The sequence below is a fragment of the Nelusetta ayraudi genome, unplaced genomic scaffold, assembly GCF_046127955.1.
Source record: "Nelusetta ayraudi isolate G7.1 ecotype Tasmania unplaced genomic scaffold, CSIRO-AGI_Nayr_v1 ptg000031l, whole genome shotgun sequence".
Taxonomy (NCBI): Eukaryota; Metazoa; Chordata; class Actinopteri; order Tetraodontiformes; family Monacanthidae; genus Nelusetta; species Nelusetta ayraudi.
In genome coordinates this window covers 2,596,195-2,620,034 of record NW_027466081.1, presented here as the reverse complement: position 1 = coordinate 2,620,034, position 23,840 = coordinate 2,596,195, and the positions used below count along the sequence as shown (strand labels likewise).

The 23,840-nt window shown below is 46.1% G+C and overlaps 1 protein-coding gene across 1 annotated transcript in view; it reads left to right on the top strand.

Annotated features, from left to right (window-relative positions):
• Positions 1-6,949: 6,949 nt before the first annotated feature.
• The window catches only part of LOC142891555 (uncharacterized), a 35,348-nt gene continuing 18,457 nt past the window's right edge, over positions 6,950-23,840 (top strand). The window contains exons 1-2 of the mRNA XM_076031196.1: positions 6,950-7,406; positions 15,706-15,899. Coding sequence (XP_075887311.1) covers positions 7,306-7,406; positions 15,706-15,899 — 295 coding nt within the window. The 5' untranslated portion in view covers positions 6,950-7,305. The remainder of the gene's footprint in view (positions 7,407-15,705; positions 15,900-23,840) is intronic.

Sequence of the window (23,840 nt, the reverse complement as noted above, 5' to 3'; positions counted from 1 at the left end):
GTGCGCGCGCGCGTTCGTGCGTGTCCTGGCAGCCAAGAGTTCACTATCTCTATCTGATCTGGAAGTGTATTGTTGCATGAGGCCTCTTTGTCTGGAAGTCAAAAATGCACAGAAGCAAGCGCACGAACCTCCAGATGAGGCTCACTCGCTAACAACACGGGACTCTGGCTTTTGTTTCCCCTGCAAGTTATTCCAACCCAGGGTGTGACAGATTCTTCAAAAAAAAAAAAAATCTAATCGCTGGAGATGCAGGATTGGTTTAATGCCAGTGAAACACAACAATCAGCTGCTGTTCCTGCAATGCAAACCAAACTGTGTTGTGATAAACTGAGGGAAAAGGTTCTGCTCTTCCGTCTTACACATGTTTGGACACGAGGTTCATTTTGAAGCTTCGGCGTCATTTCCCAGCACTGAAACAAAATCATTAAACTTTAATAATGGTTGCTAAAGGGGCTAAATGTTGGAGGGAGGTGGAGGAGATGTGTGAATAATAAACAGTAAAACACAGGCCACGTCTCCTCCTTCCAGCAGCCCTTCTTAACCATCATAGTTCTGTGGTGAGTATTTTGAAATTAAACACAACTTTTGTTGATTAAAAGAACAGACTGTTTGTCTTTGTCAGCGGTAACTCACTACATTACTCCCTTGCTGGGCTATGCTCTTGCGAGATGGTCTGAAAGACTAGGTTCCACAGTCTGGTAGGCTAAAGTAGCCAAAAATCTCACTTTGCCATCGCTGTTTTTTTTAAATATACTTTTAGCATGGGCATTGAATTATCATTCATCAAAGACATTCGGTTTGGAAGAAACTCCAATTGTATCTTAGCAAAAATCACATAACAGTTTGGCCTGTTCGCATATCTGTGAGCTATAATAGGACCTGTGAGATTTAATAGCCTCTGAAACCGGTTGCTAACAGCACAGGATGTGTAGTTTCTGACTGAACCAAATGCAGTCAGGTGTAGGATAAAAAAAAAAAAAAAGGAAACGCTCTTCGCTCTTCCTTTCATGAGAGACACTGTCCGGTTCTGATTAAACCCACTGCAGCGTCCACGTTGCTGCGGCTGCTGTTGTTTACAAGCCGGCGCTGGCTTCCTGCTTTTGTCACAACACAACCATCGCCGTAGCGCCTCCTCTTCCCCCTCAAAGCCCGCTGATTAGTCCGGTCATGTTATCGCTGTCTTGACAATGATTCTGATTGTGGCTTTTCCAAAACAGATTTGCAAGAACCGGGAAAGCGACTGTGCGGTCTTGCAAGGTTATTTTGTGCAGACAAAAAGCACTTTTCATTACGAGGTGAACGGCGCCGTCAGGCAATGTGGCTTGACGCTGTGACACAAACCGATGAAAACCTCATTGTGTTATTTATAGCAAATCCCAACCATGGTGACCAGCTATTATTATTATTTTTTTTCCAAACAGTGCTCTTCATTCTGTTGGTTTCGGCTCCTTGGGCCACATACATACCTAACCAGTAACATCACACTCGAGCGTCTCCGACCACACAAGTGCAAATGAACAGACGTAATGACACTCACAGGGATCTTTATACAACGGATGTTCCCTGAAACACAGCTGTGGTCTGGAGGTCGGCTAATAGATCTCAGTCACATCTCACTGAGCTACAAAATAAAGGCTCCCCCTCCTTTACACGCGACTCTCCTTCGGCCACAGGGCAGCGAGTGGGTCCTGCTTCTTGTCAGGCCTCCATCTGCCGGGGAAAGGACTCCGCTGTTCTCACAGTGCTGCCAGCCTGGCGCAGCATCACATGCAAGGGGTCGCAACTCAATGTCCTAATAAATCCGTACATGACACCACTGTTTGTCCCCTGACTGTAATTAAGATGATAATAATGGATCGTCTATTCTGTTTGCAGAACACTGATGGCTTCAATTTGACAAAAGATATTCCTGCTGAGATTCTCAGAAACTGAATCATAATTCTTCTAGCAGTCGACCTCACATTGTGACTGCCAAAGAAGAACTCTGTTGAAGTCCAGGGGACAGAATTTTTAGCGCTCTGTTTGCGGCTTGCCGATACGGATGTGTTGTTTCCCATTCTGCATGTTTGGCTTGGCAGGGCGGGGCAGATGCGGTATTGCTCTTTAAGACATCCCAAATGGTTCGTTTTCAATTTCAGATTTTAGTGTCTCTGAGGTAGAAGTGAAAGAAATTCTTTCTCTGAATTTGCTGATGGGGGAGGTTGCTTTGTGTATTCATAAGTGTATATTATACAACACAGGGTGTATGCTGGAAAGACCAGTTGGCTCAGCTGTTTTGTTATGTCCGTCCACCCATCCATCCGTCCATCCGTCCGTCTGTTCATCCATCATCCATCCATCCATCCATCCATCCATACATCCAACCATCATCCATCCATCCAACCATCCGTTAATCCAACCATCCATCCAACCATTCATCCATCCATTCATCCGTCCGTCCATCCATCTATCCAACCATCCATCATCCATCCATCCATCCATCCATCCATCATCCATCCATCATCCATCCATTCAACCATCCATCCATCCATCATCCATCCATCCATTCATCCATCATCCATCCATTCAACCATCCATCCATCCAACCATCCATCCATCCATCCATCCATCCATCCACCCTTGCACTCAGGGCCATGGGGGTTGCTGGAGCCTATCCCAGAAGTCTTTTGGGCCAAGGCTGGGGCTCCACCCTTGAAATCATGTGACAAAATCAGAACACCAAGAACAGTTCTGGTGTGTGAGAGTGAAGGACAGAACTTGAGAACAATGAGAGTTGGTGAGGTCACCACCCTGCGTAAATACCGCCGACTAAATACACCGTCGATGCGAAGCTGGCTTGGAACAGTGTCGCCGGGCCGCCTGTTGTTGATGACTTCGACCTTGCGGCTGCAACGCAGGAATGCGCAGTCGGTGAATAAACAAGCACACACTCAGTGCACTAAACACATGACGAGTGGGGCACAAGCGCTCGCCGGCGACCATGCGCCAGACTCTGTGGTGCAACGGCCACCGTGTTTACATGCCCCGTTTCCCTCAGTGTTTGGCTGCTTTGTGTCCTCGCACAAGGAGTCTGCACACAAAACTGCTTGCCTTTAAATGGCCCTCATGTGACGGAGACACCTACAATTGATTCTTTACCTGGAAATGAGACTTTTCTTGCTGCAGGCAGGCCTCTTTATGGTCATGTTATTCACTTTGACCGGTGTCAGGATGCGTACATGAGGTCAAGAGTTCCTGCAGAACATATTTTATGATTCTTCGTTATTATTCTTCTTCTTTAATTCACCAATTTGAGGAGACAAAATTCTTAAGCTGGTACACAGGATAAAAGGTTTTCTACATCCAAAGGGTTTCTGTCCATTTTGTAAAGAGTCAATTGTCAAAAATTTGAAAACGAAAGGGGAAAACCTCTATCTATTGAGAATTCACAGATTTTTAACCTCTGCATGTTTATTTAAGGTCAAGGTTTACTTAATTTGTTTCAGGTGCCATGTGATGATCCTCACCACGCTGTGGAAAGGCACAATGCACCCTGGTATTTACGCAAACTTAATTTCCCAACAAGGAAAGCCTTCTTCGCCCGCATCTTCAATTCTTTTAGTGCAAAAAAGGACCCAGTTTTGATAACTGCCACCAAAGTACCACCTACAGGACCCTACACCGTAAAAAACGATCTATATTCAAACTCTAGACTGGCTGAAGTTACTTTCTGTTAGTTTTGATTTCAGAAATTCAAATCTCAGAAATCCAACAATTGTGTGGGGCTTCATAAATTCATACAACTCCAACCAGCCTCCACTGGCACACTTACATGACTTTCTGTTTGTTTACACTATAGCAGAATACTAGGATGTTTGTTCAGAACGTTGAGCCCAGAATCATTGTTTGATTATTTGGCCACAAATGACGCACTCCCACAAGTGCAAATGCAGTGAGCGGTGAGCGCTGCACACCACGCAGTGGCGCAACAACAGAAGCACCATTCTTTCATTCTATATTTTGCCATTCTTCAGTGCTCCTCAATACGCTCATGTTGCTGTTATGGGTGAGGTATTGGAAGGGGTAACCTGATGGTACGTCAGCACCTCCTGGGTGAAAACTGAGCAAGAGGCAACTGATATATCCTTACCTGACTTGAAACTGATGCATCTGTAAATATTGAGACGTGTTATGCAGCTCTGAGTCACACCCATTGACCCATTTACTTCAACCGGGCTCGGTATACAGAGCACAGACTGGAGCGATGCTTTTTTCTCATGAAAAAGATCCCATCAATCATGTCCACCGGCTGCGAGCAGAAGACCCTGTCTTCCAGTCTGCTGGAAAAGGTGCAGAAAAGAAGGCATGGCGGCGGAGAGCAGCAAGCAGCTCCGCCCAAAACTGTTTTTTTCTTTTCTTTTTTCTTTTGGTCTAATATTGGAAAGTCGGTTGCGCATTTGAACCAGGGCCCAAAGTGACAAACTTTGGCCAGGGAGCGCAAGCGTGACAGACAGCTGTTATAAGGAAGTACAGTGTGCTCAAGATAAATGGTGCTGTTTACAAAAGCACAACGGTGAAGGATTAGTTTATGAATGGTGTCCATGGGAACTGTCTGCAACACATCTGCAGCTGTCACTGATGTGTACAGAATCGAATGAAATCACCTTTGCTGCAAACCTACGCTGCGTGTCTGAAAGGATCAAAACACTTGCACAATCACACGGGTCAATGTTAGGATGAAAAAAAAAAAAGAGACGGAATTTCAAAAGAATTTAATCACGACAAAGGCTCCAGCGTGTATTGAATAATAGAATTAGATAACTCCACAACCTGAGAAGGGCATAGGCTGGAAGCTAGACACACAACAGGACCTCCACATGAGACCACACTCATCTTAACTCAATCTCCCTTATGAACAAAAAAAACAACTTTAATTTTTTGCAGCTGTGAGCTGTGTCCAGCTCCATTACACTTCCATAATTGTGAGCTACACCTACTTAAACTCCCTCCTCCAAGTCAGTCAATTTGTAACCAGTTTATATATAATTTAGTGCTAAATATTTTTCACACAAGGTGTAGCTACATTAAATGAAGTTGTTGAATAGCTTAAAATCATCCTCATCATCATATCCTTAATTTAACCAGGTCACAAGTGTGACCTACTACAAAAAAATAAAACAAAAACATTTTGACAAACATCACTGGAACGCAGTTTAAATAATTACACATGAAACTAACAGCTACTTAAAATACCATAAGACCTCAAGGGTAGAGACTGTAATTGACAAGGACTTTAAAGCAATTGCAAGCTACGAGCGACACATTCTTTCTATCTTTTAAAAAGGATTTTAATTCACCTAGGGTCATTAACCTTGACAATTTCAGGTCCTTTGAATATGATCATTCCAGGCCAAAGAGAGCAGCATATTTTAAATTATTTCTTGCCCAATTTTGTTCTCACTTTTGGAACATTTGCAGAGATATAGTGAGAAAATACTGGACAATTTTTGATAAAGGGCTTTTTTTTTTTTTTTAGCAGGCTGGTTTCCAAAACTCCTTGGATTGATGACAGCAAAGATATAATGAACCTTCTTTCAGTCGTATTTTGGACAATAGTGAGTTGGTATAATTGTGCCAGCATGCTGGGAAGAGCTCTATCCTGTTTGAACATGACAATGGCCCTTATCAAGTGAATAAAGCTTTCGCAGTCTGGATGACATTCAAAGCCAGCGAAAGGGTGGAAGGATCGCTGAGTGGCTTCAGATTCTTTCATGAGGGGTAAAAAGAAAAAAAAAAAAATCAGTGGAAGGGTTCTGGAGAAGAATGGACTGTTAGTGTACTGTACAAGTACATACAACAATACTTCATACAGTTCACATTTTTATTGGAAAAAAGACATAGAGATTATGACCACACTAGGGTTGACTTCAAATGCCAAAACACTTTTGATCCCCAAAGTCCAGTTTATTTGACTATTGTGGGCAGTCTGCATAACCTAAAGCACTCCACACTTTCATGCACAGTTGCAAAAAGCATGACATGACATGGTACAGCTGCTCGTGCACAAGTGCAGGAACGCATTGTGGATATGGTGGTTCTCTACAAACCAGTTGAACCCAATACCTACAAAGTTGGCAAGGTGATAGTCTCGTGGTCTGTGGGACTGCAACCTCGGCAAACTGTGCTGTGCAAATACATAAGGTATTGAATGCTGGGGCGCTGCTAAGGGTGGTGGTGGTGGTGGTGGTGGGGGGGGGGATCACAGACAGGGAGGTGATGGGGCTGAACTGATTTTTAGTCATAGGGCACAAAATTGAGCCCCCGGTTGCATCTGCTGTGTTACGACGTGACATAAAGGTAGTAACTGTGCTCTGGCACATTTGAGGCTAAAAGGGCAAAGAGAGTGCAGGCCAGTGGGGGTCAAAAATGCAGGAATATGACAGTGCGGAACAACTGGCCAGATGTAAGTTTTCCCTTAACCGGTCCAGTTATAGTGCAGTTAAGAGATAATAGCTTGTTTCCAAATATTCTCGTTGGGTCTCTATGTATTTTGTTTTTGATCAAATTAAATGAATCTCTGCTGTTTAAAGTCAACAGGTTAGAAAAAAAGAAAACTATACCATGATGTGGTTTTGCCAAAACTATGTATGTGAAAAGGTAGAAAGGTTTCACTTTCTGGAAGTTATAAGAAAACCCCCCCAACAACAATGGACTTAAATGTATTTTTTGTTCTTGTATATATATATATATATATATATATATATATATATATATATATATATACATATATATATATATAAAAAAAAAAAAAAAACTCAACAACGTTTATTAACCAGTTCATGCTCACCGAAATAACGTGCATAAGCCAGCAGTGTTAACGTTAACAACTCCAGTCCACCTTAAAACGCCGACAAACTGTACACACACATTTCCTGAAAACGCCCCGTGTTTGAAAAAAAAAAAAAAAAAGAAGAGGAAGAAGAAAAAAAAGAAGACTCAAGTGACTGAATAATAAGGCTGCTTTGTCTAACCAGGATCCAGAGGCAAGGGGCTGGACAGGGGCTAAATTCTATCCCGCTCCCCCCTCGCAAAAAAACAAAACAAACAAAGCAGAGTTGACAGTCACCGCACCGACCGAACAAGGTCAGTGGCAGTGGCCGCCTACAGGAACTGTTGACGCGGCGGTGAACCTGCGTGGACGGACCCACGGTTGCTGACGACATGGAAGTTTGCTTCGCCAGCGGCAGCTCACTGACATGCTAGTGCCGAGTTTTGACTCGACCCCGGGCTTATCGAACGCGACGCCGCAGTGAATGAACTTTACGGATGTTACACCCGAGTCGAGTCTGCGGACAGCAAAGTGACACCATGTTGGGACACCCGGGTTCTTACGCTAACAAGAAGAGGAAGAAGCCCGTCGTCAAGCAGTAAGTTATACCACAAACTCTGAGATGATTCATGCGTTTGGAGATAATTGTGGAGTGTAACTTGATGACAAAAAAGGTTGCGTCTTTCATAATATAGTTGCGTGAGTAAGTTCTGTGGCTTGGACGACCTAGTTAACTCTTAACTTGCAAGCCCCGCCACAAGTGGCGAAAGACGGGGCAAAGTGGTATCAATGCGCAGTCGTCAAAATCATGTCTTGGTTAGAGCCGAAACGATTTTAACGTCGAAAACGAGTGCAAAGTTTCGATTTGACTGGGCAGGACTTAAAAAAAAAAAAAAAAATGGGGCCCGCTGTTGACTTTGTGTGCTGCGGTTTCCCCCCTGCGCCGTCTCTACTTTCTGCCGGACTACCTTAAGAATATCTGTGTCTGTTGCGCGGATCTGGCACGGATAGCTGGCCCTCGCGCATTAATCACAATCAAGTCGGAGACTCGGCTCGGCTGCTGCTCTCACGCGATGCTCCGAGGAGGGCGGGGAGGGGCTCGCGGCGGGCTCCGGCTATGTTGTTGTAATCTGATACGGCCCCGCGCGCGCGCGCTCCAAGACTCTGGGACCGCTGCCGGTTGCGGTTTTTTGTGCGCGCACGGGCGCTCGATCCGTAGCGCCTGTTGCTCCCCACCACCTCCTGCCCCCCGCCCCCAAATCCGGATCGGTTTTGTAACTCTTAAAAACTTGATCTAACTTTGGAACTTGTTGGTTCGGAGCTCAGGCATGTGCCCCCCCCCCCCCCCCCCCTCTTCGTTGCTGCGAACAGCTAGATGAGTGAACTTCAGACTTCAAGCAGTTTCTCTCCAGTCATGGGGGGGGGGGGGGGTCAAACTTTTTGACTGGTGGGCCACAATGGGTTCTAAAAATTTGACAGAAGGGGGGGGCGCAGCAGCAGCAGATGGATGGAGTGTTTTGGTGACACCCCTCGCAGGAGGAAAACAATCTATCACGGGATGTGTGGAAAACATACGCTGCTTTTTTGCTTCATCGTTTATTGAAAATGAACAAAAGGAAAATTCCATCAAAAATATCTCTTTGACGTCCTCCTCGTTGAAGTGACTCTCTAAACACAAACACAAAACTTTATTTTTTTCTAGTGCTAACAGTTGCTGCTAATTAAAGGAGTTGCGTTATTCTTCAGAATATCATCATTACTCAGGCAAACTAAAACATTGATAAGGTTTATTAGCATAGGTTTATTAGCATAGGTTTATTAGTATAGGTTTATTAGCATAGGTTTATTAGTATAGTTTTGAAGGTCGCCGGGCCGGATTAAAAAGCCCAACGGGCCACATATGGTCCCCGGGGCCGTAGTTTGCACCCGTGCCTGATCCAGACATAAAGGGGGGCTTTGTTTACAAAAGCAACGTTGACATTGTGCAGGTTAAACGCATTTAAAGCCACGCGGTGGACCTCCGCCGTTTACGCTCTTCCCCCGTTCGCTCGGACACGGACGTGCTGCGGGACGTTTCACTTATTATCGAGTGAATTGCCGTTGTTTATAAAAAGGAACTTGATCACTTTCCAGGTTGGACTGAGTCACAGTGTTTGATGTCAGGACTATTCAAGCGTTCTCCCCACTCAACATTCCTTGGTCTGAAAAGCGAGGGAAATGACTCAGTGAGAATAAATAATTGAGCCTTGTTTATCGATAGATAGAACTTTATTAATCCCCCCGGCAGGGAAATTCAATTGTTCCAGACAGTCAGTGACGGCGCACCAGCCATTTCTGTTTGAGACGTGAGAATAAAGGACGTTAGTTGACTTCCGGTCAATTTTGTCGGCTTTTAACGCATCCTAAAAAAATTGTCACACGACTCCATCACGTCACGTTCCAGTTAAGTGGGAATACAGAACGTTGTTCTTTCTCTTAGTGCAACTACTGTCCTGGTTTAGCACATAAACAATTGACCCTTCAGTGTTCTGGCACTGTTGAGAAATATCTGCGAGGACTCGACAACAAAGGCTCCAACGTCACTTCATGAAGATACATTCACACGCATTGTTTGCCAGCGCAGTGATTTACATTCAGAGACCACAATTCGGGCAACAGCTCGCTGATCTTAATGTAAACGCGAGGCACCCCTCGTCCTTTCGCGAAGGTCTAAGGTAAACTAATCAGAGAGCAGGAACGCTCTCGCAGAGCCGGGGCGAGTCGATGTGTGTTTTGCTCGTGTCTTTCATCCAAGCCGCTCTCCTCTGTGAGCAGGCGTCAGAAGACCAGCCACGGGATTCGAGGTGCTCCGGAGTCTGCCAGCCATCCGCAAAGTGCTAAAAACATATTGTGAATTTAGGACGGGTGTCTTTTGCAATCAATGTTACTGCTGTTACTCGGTAACTTTTCGCTTAAGCTAATGTTAAAGTCAAAGGTAAGAATTAGTCACGTAGCCAGTCGGCAAAGTTAACGCTAGGTAACTGTCTAGCTGTGTGTCCTGTAGTGCAAGCCAATGTTGCGTTAGCTTCTTACTTTGAAGCTTTATCCAAATCTGACATTTTTCCTCTTGGGTTTTTGGCTTTGGAAATGAGAGAAGAAAAAAAAAAATACAACACCACCGTCCAAACTTTGAGGATATCGCGCATCCGACCTGCATGTATTGTAGACACAGCAACTCGATGTACTGACTGAGAAGAAGCTCGCCACAACATGCTAGGGTCAATTGCAGTTTGTTGGCATCTGTAAGTTGGTGCTCGGTTCAGCTCGGTACTAACAACAGGTACTAAGCGTTACTAACGGGTGCTATTTTAGTACCTGCAACTTTTGTTTTTAGGCTAATTGGAAAGTAATGTTGTTGTCTCATGTAGTTCAATTGTTAGCCACCAACGCTAAATCTGTGTTCTGCTTGTATTTTGGCTTCACTGTCTTTTTAGTTGCTGAGAATATGCATGCTAGCATCCTCAATATGTTGTCTACTACGACGGTGTTTTGATACCGGAGAATTTTAAGCCCTACCGCTGCCGTGTATCGTCAAAAATCATGGCTAGCAAGTAAAACACCTTGAGTCTGGGAGGCAAGAGGGGAATATCAAACCTCAATGGGTGTTTTGGCCCTGGTGACTCCGATGGAAACACGCTCGCGCCGAGCCAGGCCGAGCAGGTACGACTGGAAACCCGCCCCTTGGAAAACGGACAACGATTCCCTGCCTGGTCTTTTTGTTTCTTCTTGCCTATTGCTCCGTGGCTCTGAGAGGAATGAAATTTCATTTCATGTCATATGTCCAGTATGTATGCCATGTTTGACAATAAAGTTGAGTTGAGTTGAGTTGATTCTTATCCGTCTTTCACCACTCTGTATCCATTTTGAAAACATGCTGGCATTATTGTTTACGCTGTCAACTCCTCTGTAATAAATCAAATAAGATTCTGCGATCCGTCGCACTGCTTATGACAGAAATTGCCATAAATGTTGATTTTTCGAGCAAACCGTGTTATTCTTTTTCACAGAGGAGAACACCAAGAATGCAACCAATGTTTTTTTTTTTTTTTCCCCGCTGTTCACTTATGAAGCATGTTCCCCTTTGGTCTGGGGAATATGATTTAAAGTCGGGGGCCACAGGGACAGTCTAGCTTTCCTGGACTGCCAGCTGGACTCGGCTGCACAAAGGCACCATTGAGCTCCATGGTGAAAAAGCTGTGGTCGCCACACAGGGCCATTCCAGTGGCAGACAAAATTCCCGGTTCCATCACTGAGACGCACCCTGTGTCTGTTGCTAATTTACCTTTGGCGTGCGTTCCTCTGTTTGCTATAAAACCAAAAAAAAAAAAAAAGTGATGTTGCTTTTGTAATTCGCCTTGTAATCATCCATTTTGCGGCCCCACAATTGGCGCCCGCATGCGATCGGCGAAATTCTCTCCGTCGACGGCGTTTGCCTGCGCGCCTCAGGACGAGGACAACGCTTTGCATTCTCAAGCGAGGACGTTAGAAGAAGTTTCAAGTCCCGCGAGGGGCGCGTGTGAGCGATCGGCGGGAGCGAAGTGCCGAGTTCTGTCTGAAAACAGTCAATCGTTTCCTTCTAGATGCGAAATGGGAAGCAGAAAGAGCGGCACTGGTGCAGGTTGACGTGCAACGAAATATAGTTCAGCCCTCTCTCTCGTCATGACGCCATCGACGTAGCCAGGAAACGCGGATGCACTTTTCCAGTGCGTTTTTTTCCAGAACGGCATTGGCGATAAATGGGGTCTCCTGCGTGTGCGTAGCGTGAGCGCTCCCTGCGCTTTAATCTGATGGGACTGCCAGACTCTGCGATTCGCCTGATGAGAGGTTTTGGCCGAGCCCCAAAATGCTCGCTCCCAACAACAAACGGCCCTTTGTTTTTACTCCCCCCCTTTTATCATTATCGTCGTCTGAACAATGTATTTGTGTTGCGCGAGCGCCGCACCGAGACACGCGAGGAATGTTCTTAATGGCCCCTCGCCCTCCGAACAGGATGTTGAAACCTGGTCCAAGATTAGTCCGTCGGCCACAAAAGTGACCGCGGCCTGCAAGTCCAGCGCCTTGACCGAACTCCACACCTTCGAGGTTCTGTTCCACATTTCTATGGATCTCCTCGAATAACTTGCCACATGTTTTGTGTTTGTTGTTTTTTTTTTTTTTTTTTTTTTGGGGTGTGTTGTTGTTGTTGTGGGGAGGATTCATGGTCACGTCAATGATGCAACCCCAGAATCTGTTTCATATTTTCCCTCAAATTCAATTTCTTCCAATTTAATTATGATTTTAAAAAAAAAGAAAAAAAAAATCCAAATCTTCTGGCCTAATTTTTTTACTAACATGGAGTACGTACAAGCACAGCGACCCCCCCCCCCCCCACCCCCTCCCGTTTTCCACATGGGCCTCAGACCACAGGATGTCTTGTGGCCCCCATTGCACATTACTCTGACAGCACGACGTATCGCACACTTTTCGAGGTCTTTCGTCAACCCTTTGGTTCGGTGTTTCGGAGCGGCGAGGAGTATTTCAGCTCTTCTCTCTTCTACCGACTCTGAAGTGATGCGCAGGTAGTCGTCCCACGCAGCAGAGACCTCATGAGAGCGATTCCCCAGGCGAGGTTGTTCCTCTTTCGTAGTGGTAGAATTTCCCCTCAATGTCTCTTCTGTGATATTCCGTCTTTAACGGCGTGTTCTGTTTCCATTCGGCAGCCCGTGATTCCACGATTGCTGAAATTAGAGCTCAGTGTTGGGTCTAGCAAAAAAAAAAAAAAAAAAAGAAATGTTTTTTTTTGTCAATTGGATGTAAAACACTGAGTACCTTATTCACCGTCAAGAGTCCCTGTGTTATTTCCCTCCCTTGGCCCGGAGAACTCTTGTCTCCTCATTTAAAACAAGGCTATTTCCATGGAAATGACACAAAGTCGTCCTCTGAAAAACAGCCTCACCTGTTTAGTTTGATTTAGCCCGTCGAGAATTTCCCGGCAACGCGACCGCGGAAGAAGAGGTGTTTGAGTTCACAGCTCTGGCGAGAGAAGAACTCAATATAGAAATCCCCTCTTTCTTTTTTTTTCAACTCGGCCTGACAATGTGCCGATGTCTGCTGCTCAAACCCGTGATGCGTCCCAAATTGAAGCTGCGAATCTACTCGTGAGTGCCGGCTTTCAGCGACTTGGAAGCGTTGCTTGAGAGTAAGGTCACTCTCCTCGGAATAGGTGCACTGCACGGGTCTGAACCCAGGACCACTCGGAGACGGAGGTAGAAGCCGTTCTGGATGGAGGTCAAAGATGAATGTAGGGAAAGCGGATGCACTTTGCTACACCGTGATACAATGGTTTCTTTTTTGGCACTGGAAATAATCGAATTAATGGGATAAGAATTCAGGATCTGATGAAGATTGTTGAGTCGTTCCTCTTCCTCAAGTGTTCTGCCAAACCGTCTGCCAAACCGACAAGTTTGGCTGGAAAAGCTACGGCCTTTATCTTTTTCTGATTGTTCCGTGATCACGGCTCGATTAGGAATGACTGGAGGGGATTATACTGAGGGAATATCCCTCGATTCTTGAGAGCCTCTCTGTGCGCGTGACGTGGAACAATGTGTTCCACATCGTGCGCGCAGAGAGGCCTCTTCAAAAAAAATAAAGATTTTAAAAGTAACACAAAGCTCACAGCTTGATGATACAAGTCGCAATAAGATTGCTCGATGGGATTTTTGGATAGGAAATTGCAACATTTCCTCGATCGCCCTCGTGTTTTGTGAACTGTGTTTGGGTAAGCGAATAGCTTGCGCTCACCAAAGGTTTTTTTGTTTTCGGCAGCTGAATGGCTTAGACGTAATCCCCAGGCATTAAAACAAGGGTTTGGCTAACGATGACGACGGCAACTTTCGTAGCTTCAACCGTTCAGTATGCAAATAGTTGATTTAAGGTCGCTCGATTTCCGAGCCGTGGAAAGCAGACATCGCCCCACATTGATCATACATCGATCGTATCAAATCGACGTATCAGATTTCGACATGTCTGTGGCTGAAGTAAAAGTCGCACCTCGGAAACCTCGTAAGTAATCACCATAGTCGAGTCCAACTTGGCAAAGAACATTTTGGACTTCACATCCTTAGATTCTACGTGGCATGCTTACATTAATTAAAGGCTAAGTGAGTGATCTTTGGAGGTTTTGAGAAGAAACAGGGACAGCAACAAAGTGGCTCTGTTTTTGATAGATATATTTTTGCAGCGCTCTTTTGCTCACCCTCCCCCTCCCAAGCTTGCCAGTGAACTACCAAATGTGTTTCTATCTTCTGATTTTTGCGTTTCCTCTTTTTTTTTTTTAGCGCGAGACAAAAACAGCCCCAAGGGAGTTTAAGAACTGGTTTTTGCAAATCGGATGATTCGGCATTACGACGCTATACTTCAAAATGTGCGTAAAAGTAGGGTAGGAAGAACAAAAAAAAAACTGCTAAGAAAATGTCAGTTGTCAATAAATGTATTGGATTGTCGATTTATTTTTGATTTTTGTTCTTGTTTTTTTTGGGGGGGGTTGGTTTTTTTTTTTTTGGTCTTAAAAGACAAAAAAAAAGTAATAATGGGCCGTCACAAAACGGGTTGCTATAAATAATGTCGCTTCCTCTCAGAGACATTTGTCGCACGGCACCATCCATCCGATTTGTGTGCGCTGACGCTTGTGTTTATCAAGCCCTTGAGTGTTGAATTAGCACTTGAGGATAGTATGTTTGTCTCTCCGTCGGTATAAGCAAATAGAAAATACTGCGAAATGGTTTCAGCTGAGGGAGCAGCGGAGTGACTTTTCCTCTGTGCTTCTGTGTTTTCCCTGCTGCTCTCTCACTGGATACCGGACTTCCAACACGGCGATGCGTCAAGTTCGTTTTCAGTGGCCGTTTGAGGTACTGCATCCAAAAATCCAACGCAGCTCAGGGAGCGTTTTTGTCGCAGTCCGCAATACAAAAATAAACGCGGCAAGTTTTATTTAAGTTGTCGACTTTTTATGTTTCTGAAATGTTCCTAAAGACGAAGAAGAAGAAGAAGAATGGAACAAAATTCCCGAAAAAATACTTTTTTCAGTGACATTGCATCACGTTGCATGCTGTGTCCGGGCTTGTTCCGATTTGGCTGACGAGGCTCGTGCGACGCAGATGTAAAGCCGATTCAACAAGATGTCGCACTTTTCCGGCGAGTGCGCTGGCCGAGCGAACTCCAGCGAGGGGAACGGGTCGAATGAATGCTTTCCCTTGAGTCGGTGGCAACCTTAAAAAGCGTCCGCCTTATGGCCGCCGCTCGCTGATCACAGGCCAGCCGGGGCGCCGACCGACCGGGCGAACGTGTGAGATGGGACTCTGTCTACTGCTCCAAACGAATAATGGCGTCACCACCATCATGTGAAATTGTTGACACTGGATCAGAAAATCCTCACTTGGTCACATTCCAGTCTGAAACGCCGCACGGGGAAAATTGGTTGACGTTTGCTTTTGGTTCGTGTTGCTGCACCACTGGGACTGTTGGATAACACAAATTATTATTTTTTTTCTTCTAAAATCTTTGAAGTTCTAAGAGAGTATTTTAAAAAGAATTAATAGAAACATTCTGCGGCAGGGAATTTGTTACATCATTATTACAAAATGCCCTGTGATTGGGTAACAGGAGGAAGAATTTTTTTTTTTTTTTTTTACGTTATTTTATTGGTTGATGTCAACTGTTTTCTGGCTAAATTCATTTTCACACAGCGTTCACAGCTTCGACTTCATCTGCAACTTTACAGTGTGACCCGTGGCTGCGCGTATTTATTTGCTAACCCTCCATCCAAATGGAGAGAGCTAACACAAATTCTGCTGTTGTTGTTTTTGCCATTTTGCCATCAGGAAGAAGGCCGCCGCCGAAGGAAATGCGGTGGTCAAGTCCAACCCGTCGAAGCGCCACAGGGATCGGCTGAACATGGAGCTGGACCGGCTGACGGACCTGTTGCCCTTCGGCGACGACGTCCGCGCCCGCCTGGACAAGCTGTCCGTCCTTCGGCTCAGCGTGGGCTACCTGCGGGTCAAGAGCTACTTCACCGGTGAGTCCCGAGCTCCGAGCGGATGGCCTTTCGTTTCGTTTCGGGGGAAGTGCGGAGCTGAGTGGCGAGGTTGCAGGTGGAACGGCGGAGATGGGCAACAAAAAACGGGAGCTGCTAATCGACGTTGTTAGATTTGACTGAAAGTGTTGGGGTTGTTTTTTTTTTTTTTTGAGTGGATACAAGGCGAAGTTTTCCTGCTCGGAGAGGAGTTTCCCCGTGAGGTCGCCGGCACAGGGGACGACCTGCGAGTCACTTCCACTAAAGCGTGCACCTGAAAAGCCATAAAAGTTGATGGTGTGGGGGGGAGGCCACTGAAGTTTTTGCAGTTTTGCAGTTTTTGCATGCCTCAGGTGAGAGAGAATTACATGCAAAGACAAAAAAAAATAAAAAAATTCCGCACGCAATCTCGAATGATTCAAAAAAATGAAAATAGGTCAAGTTTTACAGGGTTTGTCCAAAAAAACAAAAAAAAAAACTGCAATTTTTGATGATGTGTTCGTACTTGATAGCCGAGCGATGAATGGAGGGACCGGCGCTAACTCATCCGACTGCTGGAACTGGAAATGACTTAAGAGATCACAGAAAATGCAGCGCAACCGACAGGCCGAGCAGGAATTTGAAGCACTTGGGAATCTTGTTTTAGGAAACGCCGTATCCTCCAGCGCTCATAAAGGGAGAAAAAGAAAGAAGGAGAGAAGCAAACCGTCTGCATGTTTTCTCTTTACGTTGATTAAAGCGGCGCGATCCCCGACTTCAAAGACCCGACAACTCAATTATATACGGACACCATCACTGAGGTGGTGGCAGACAGAGCTGCGAAGTGCCGGAAGCAGGAACAGAGATGTCTCGTCCCTGTTGCGTTTGCGGTGGGTTTTCCGGCGCTGGGTCCCATTTCTCTAAAACCAGCAGTGGCCGGCAGAACCAAAATGTAATAAGAGTACAAATAAATATCTGAGCGAGGTTACCATTAAAAGTTGAGTCACTTTTTTTTTAAAGGCCCAGTGTTTAAAAATTGGCCTGATTTATTATTTTTTTTATTGGTAAAAGCTTAACCTACTGCCCGTAAATACACGAATAACAGTGGATACTCGCAGTAGAATGAAAGTAATTTAGTTTTTCTACCCATAGAAAGGTTCTCGTTTATGTATACAGTATTTAACAATATGCAGAGATCAGGGGTGTTGTTCCTAGCTAGCTGCCATCTTGCACCGCCGCATTTCTAAGGAGGCCTGATGTGGACAATCCAGCTGCCTGACAGCACCTTTCGGGTTCAGGGCGAACGCTCACGTCTTCAAATAAACCAACAAAGAGGAAAGTGGGGGGACGTATCCAGGTTTGGGTGCGCAGGCCACCGTAGTTCACTGGCAAGCTTGGGAGAGGGAGGGCGAGCAGAAGAGCGCTGCAAAAATATCTTATCAAAAACGGAGCCGCTTTGTCGCTGTCCCTGTTTCTTCTCAAAATCTCCAAATATCGCTCACTTAGCCTTTGATTAATGTAAGCATGCCACGTGGAATCTGCATTCTTCTTCGTCCAAACTAAAACGTTTGAAGGCATGGAAAGCGCACATTGTTATTTCAGTTGCGGATTGCAGCGACGTCTTATCAGCCAAGCTGCCGGCAGCCTGAACATCCGGTATGAATGAATCAACGAACGAACATGCAGTCGCAGGAGTTGTGACATTCCGCCGCTCCTTGTTCTCACACCCTATGGCCTACATTTGTTTGTTTTTTTTTGTTTCGTTTTGTTTCTTTTCCTCGTCACGTCGTGCGGACGAGCACGGCCGGAGTGGTCAAACGTATCTGCAGACCTTGAGCTGCTGTCAGTCCGTATCGTAGCGCTCCGTTTACTTTTGCATTTTCAGGTATTTCCTCTTGAGCCCCTCCCCCCTCCATATCTCATCATCTTACTTTCTGTCTGTGCAATCGGGCGGCTCTGTGCCGCCTCGGGATGGAATCAGAATCACGTTAAGTGCCTTGACGTGGCCATGTTTTTTTGGGGGGGCGTGGTCCTAATTGAGATGTCCGATTGTACCGGTTACGTGAGGGCCCCAAATAAAATGACCCGATTGATTAGCCGGTTCTGATAATGCCGCGCACAGTGAGCCACGATTGATTGCAGAGTTGTTGGCGAGACGAGTAAAAGCTTAACCAAAGTCTTGATCAAATTGAACCAGTTTAATTGGAACGGAGCGTTTACACAACTCGATTTTAACGAGGTCAGCGTTTCATCTAATTCCTTTCTCACCAACCCATTGTGCTCAATTTATTGCTGTTTGCTACTGCATTGGCATTAACGCTTTTGTGTCAGCGAGTAAAACCTGTAAAACCTTTCTACTAATGATAAATCAAATCAAATCGTTTCTCGGGGGGGAGGGGGTGGGGGGGTCGAGGTGTCAGCAAAGTTACTAGTCAACATTTATTCATCATTGTCCATCTTTAAAGTGTCGGAACGTGTTTTGAGTTGAAACGGCAACATCAAGTGGTCAGATTTTAGATTTGCAGCGCTCATTCGCTCACCCTCCCTCTCCCAAGCTTGCCAGCGAACTACGGTGGCCTGCGCACACAGATACCTCATGAACCTTCTTATTCGTGGGTTTATTTTTATGATGTTAGTGTTCATCCCTTAGTACGAAACGCTTTGTCAGGCAGCTGGATTGTCCACACCAGGCTCCCTTAGAAATATGGCGCCGCAAAAGAGTAAGACTTTTGATCTAAGTAAAAAAAAAAAAGTCTTTTACTGTACTGCGAGTATACACTTATATGACTGTATTTATTGGCAGTATATGAAGCTTTTACCAATATAAAAATCCATCCATCCATTTTCCATACCCGCTTCTTGCCGAGCTCAGGGTCACGGGGGGTCATGACGAAGCAGTTAGCGGACTGTGAGCTGCTCGAAGGGCAGAGAGCTTGTCTGAGGTGTGGGACTGTTTTAAAAAACAAAAAAAAACAACAAAAGGAGAAAACATGGGCGAGGCGTGTTTGTAGGCGGTGTGTCATTAGCAGAGCACCTCAGGTATGTCGCGTCCAGCAGTTTATGTTGCTGTGTGAAAGCGCTCGGAGTCGCCCGGGGGTTCAGGCCTTCCTGTTCCTTCCAGTCTCTGTAAGTCAATAAAGAGCTGCGGCTCCAGTTGAAGTGGAAGTTGTCCTCACACACAGCAAACAGTGTTTGCTGCTGTTTAAATTCACAACGACAGAATTTCCAACGCACAATAATCAATGAAGCCTGTTTGAGATCGATCAGGCCAATGGGGGAAAGACGTGGGAATGCGAGCGGGCGCTTCTTATTTTCCTTAAACGTCACCAATTAATTGAAAGAAAAAAAAAAAAAAAAAAAAAAAAAAAGTCCATGCAGGATTGGAAGCGAACGGCTCGGGCCTCTGGATCACCTCCCTCCTCCATTTCACTCCCGATGGATTCCAATTAGTTGTAGCCAAATTCAAATTAGAATCTACGGTGTTTGCACATGCTCCATAAAGGGGCCTCGCTAGGGCAAGCCCCTGGGTCCCTCTGTCTGGGTGTTTATGGTTTTAGGTGCTTAAATGCTAATAAAAGCAAGAGAGCGCGGGCGTGCGTGCGTGCGTGCGTGTGTGTGCGCGTGTGCGCGGAGATGAACCCTCTAGTTATCAAAGAAATCAACAGACTGAGAAATGTAGGTCAACGCGGGTCAGTCGAGTCTTACTTGCGTGATTGACTGCGTCGTTGGCAAGCGGGGGGAGAAAATGGAAGGAGAACAAATAAATTCTCTTTTTATTCCGTAATGCAATCGCACGTCTTTTTCGGTTGTTTATTCATGGCAGCTTTTCTTCTTCTTCTTCTTTTTTTTTTTTCTTCCTCCCGAGTCACAGTGAGAACAGTCGATTGTATTGTCTTTGGGCTTTTGAGTGTGACACACGATACCACCTGCAAAGTCGGGCACGCCAGACTGTTCTGCGCATGCCACAGCATGCCAGCGCAGTGTTCCAAAGCTCCTCCTGAAATAGATGTCGCACATCGGCTCCGGGTGGGGGGGGGGGGGGGGGTTGCGTGGGCGTCGCTCTTCTCGCCGACGTGTTCGGGAGGAGCGGCGGCGGAGGGAATGGAAGGAGAAGGAGAAGGAGAAGGAGAAGGGAGAGGGCGCTCGTCTGCTTGGGGCAGCTGGGGTGAAAGGAAGTGCAAGAAATGGAGAGAGGGAGAGATGGAGAAATAGTCGGAGTGGCTCGAGTGAGTTGCTGGGTCAACAACCAAATACTACGGATACAACACAAATACATGCATGCAGAGCTCTCGTGATATAAAAATAGACGTAGATGTGTATAGATACTTCAAATATAGAAATATAGAAAGACACGCAGAAGTAGATGATATATATAAATATAAACGTATGCGTATATAAATAAGTGTTGTTGTGTAGTTATACTTCAGATTAGTATAAAATGTAAATTTGCTTTTATTGTTATTACTTGTTTCATCACGTCGACCATCGATTTGAAGTTCACGCGGTTCCATTTACGTCTAAAAAAAAAAAACACTTTAAAAGTGCCTTTTCTTCCACAACAATCCATTTTCTTTTTTCTTTTTTCTTTTTTTTTTTTAAATTGGGAGCCTGTGCCGCTAGCCGGGCCACCAATTAGGCGGCTCGAAACTTGTCGCCAGCCAGCCAGCCAGCCAGCCAACGGTGGCGTGCCTCCCAGGCTTGGGGAAAGTTTGGTTTTTGCAGATTGCAGTGTGCCCTTCGCGCCGGTCAGTCCCCCTTTCAGCTTTCTGCACCAGTCTGCGTTCCCCCGGCGTTCTCCTTCATTATTCCGTTTACCAAAAATATCCCCGGGCTGCCGACCCAAGACGCCGCTTCGCTTTCCCTCGGCCCCGCGCCGCCGGGAAATACAGCCACGTGTATGAGAGAGAGAGAAAAAAGAGCTCTTAGCCTTGTTCGGAAGATTTTTTTTATCGCCCGATTGAAAGGTTTTTCATTCGCCCCAAGATGAAAATCACAGAGTTCTATAAATGGTAACGTCGTAATTAAAGGGGCGGTTCGGGATTTTGGATGTAGGCGCTCATTTCCAAATTAGCCAGTGTGCTATTTATCAGCGGAGACTTCATCCAGTCCTTCTAGTCGAGCAGAGTTTGCTGGTGCAATAGATTAGTCAGTGGGGGACTTTACATTAAACATTAACCCTGTAAAAATAGGAAGATACAGCACTTTACAATGTTATAGCTAAGCAGCAGTTTCCACCCGTAGTCCCTGGGCACACAAATAAATGCACAATATTGAATACGAGCTTTGAATAGATGATTGAACAGACATCATTTGCAGTACGCCGACTTTCATTGTTGATGTCTGTGTGAATAAAATAATGTCACAAATAAAGCTACCCGTCGCGGTGATGGCGCTACACTTTGAGGGGGCCAGTTTCTCAGCGGCGGCGGAATTCTGTTTCAGTTACAGGAAGTATTGCTACGTTGCTGCTGAGAAACGAATCCTTCAAAATGCAAGCGCAACGCAAGGGTAGTTTTATTTCAACACTCGACATTGACATCAATAGTCTGGCGTTGGAATTGATTTGCCTAGCGTGCACTGTAGGGGGTGGGTGTGAGGTCGTCTGTGTAGGCCGGCTAGCAGAAACCATTGGCTTGCGCTAGCCTAGCGCCGTTGGACTTTGCTAAGCTAGGACTGGATGGAATCTGTTGAAACGGTCTCCGCTGGCAAATAGCACAGTGGCCAATTTGGAAACGAGGTCCAACATGCACGATTTCTGGCCCACCCCTGGAAAGGCCCATTGTGTCAAATGCTTGTATTGTTATAAATGCAAGAACTGTTTTAAATGGTAAATGGACTGCACTTATGTAGCGCTTTACCAGCACCTTCACCGTACTCCAAAGCGCTTTACATTGGCCTCTCATTCATAATTCACCCGTTCACACGCCAAATGGGTACCAAATTACTTTTATGGTACTGCGAGCATACGCTTCCGTTAATATATTTCTGTGCAGTATGTTAAGCTTTTACCAATCTAAAGTCAAATTTCACACGCTGGACCTTTGCGCTTTCCCAAAACAACCAAAAGAACAGAAAGCACCTCGATTTCCTCCCGTGGCCTTTGTCCTTTGTTAACCCCGACAACGACGGATTCACGTGGCGGCAAATCCAGTTAGACTCCCGAGCCGAGTCATACGAGTCAGACGAGTCATCGCTGGACACGACGAGCCTCTATCTCGCAACAGATGCCGGTCGCACAAAACGGGTCTCCCCTCCTCCTCCTCCTCCTCCTTCTCCTCGTCCTCCTCCCCTCAGGGTTCGCCATAGTCAAAACACGAGCCTGGGTGTTCAAGTGCAGATACGCCTGGAGTTTTACGATAAGCGTCCCGTAAATCGTTACGGTGCGAGCGGAGACCTCGGGAGAGGAGAGGAGGGAGGAGAAAGATTTAAAGACCTGATAATGAAACAAGCTATTTGTGGCCGCCTTGAACCGGCAGCCACATCCAGCCGCAGCGCCGGGCCTCCATTGCGTGACTTTACGAGGCAGCGCTGGATCTTTTAAAAGGGCTCGCGGCTCGCCGCCGCTGACATATTTGCGCAACGCCGCTAGATGGTCGGGGAGCGGGGAGAGAGCGCCGACTCTCCCCCCTCCCCCCCCGGAGCTCGTCGGGAGTCGTGCGGGGCCGTGCCGTGCTGCTCAAACTCAACGTCCTGACACCTCGTTCACCTCGCAGAGCGTCGCTCCAGAACCTCCAGCAGAGTCTTGTTGTTTTCGCCAGTCAGAATGCCACCCAAGTCTTTTTTTTTTTTTCCCGAGACTTTTTTTTTTTTTTTTTTTTTTGCGTTTTTCACTTCTTTCACCTGTTGTTAAAAAAAAAAAAAAAACTCAGAATAGAACGTTCCTAGCGGCGGGTGCGACGAGAGGGTTTTCCTCCTCTTGGCCCTCGATTGCGGACTCTTCTTTCGGCATGTCGTGAGAATGCAACCGACCGCTGGGAGACAGATTTAATCGTGTTTGCTTTTTTTTTTTTTTTTTTTCTTCCCTTCTTTCTCCCCCCAAAAGTTTCCATTCTCTGGAAGGTTTTCATCAGTCTCTGCCGCTTCAAACCGCAGCTCTGCATCGTGCCGCTGCTTTTTTCTTCTTCTCCCCACCCCCCATCCCCCCCAACCAAACTCACTCTCTGGAATGACATTTCGAGTTGTTCCAAAAGGCCGTCGTTATTTATTTTTTTTATTTTTTGCAGTTAGACTCTCGTCAAAGTCCAACTTTCAGCCCGCAAATACCGGGGATTGAATTCATTTCGGCTAAAGCGAGAGGGTTTTTGTTTTCAAGACGCTACATTGGCTTCTAAGCCCTCGGAGATTTAGTTCTTCAAAGGCTTTCAGCGCCCGGTGTCTGTTGTGCCAAAGGCTAAATTCGGACTTCCTGTTGGTATTTGTGTGTCTTTCGACGGATCTCTCCGACTGACACAAACGGTGTCGTGACTTCATTTGTGGGGGCACGCCTAACGCGAATACCCGCGCCCTGTCCGAGTCCACTTTTGCTTTCTGCAAACAAACAAGCCCGAGGGCGGCGCTAACACCAACACGGGCGTTGAGCAGTAAGGGGTAGCAGTAGCAGCAGCAGCAGCAGCAGCAGCAGCCGTGGTAGTCGTACACGACCGCTCTTCAGCACGGAAGCGTTCATAGCCGGAGGCCCGGCTCAAAGCAACCCAGAACCCAAAACAACACACAAAAGAACTTTCCTGCGCACAAGATGACACTCGTGTCAGACCGGGGCGGGGGGGGGGGGGTTCCTTCTCCCCCCCCTCCCCCCGCTCTCTCAAGTCATCCGCGCAACACTGGGGCATTAATCGAGAAAGGGCTAATGGGAGGTCGGACCTGTGAACTGGGTGACCCAGCTCATTGGCTTTCTATTTGGTCGCGAGCGCCTCCCCTTTCCTGCACATCTGCGTGAGAACGGAGATCTCTGCACAGGATCTACTG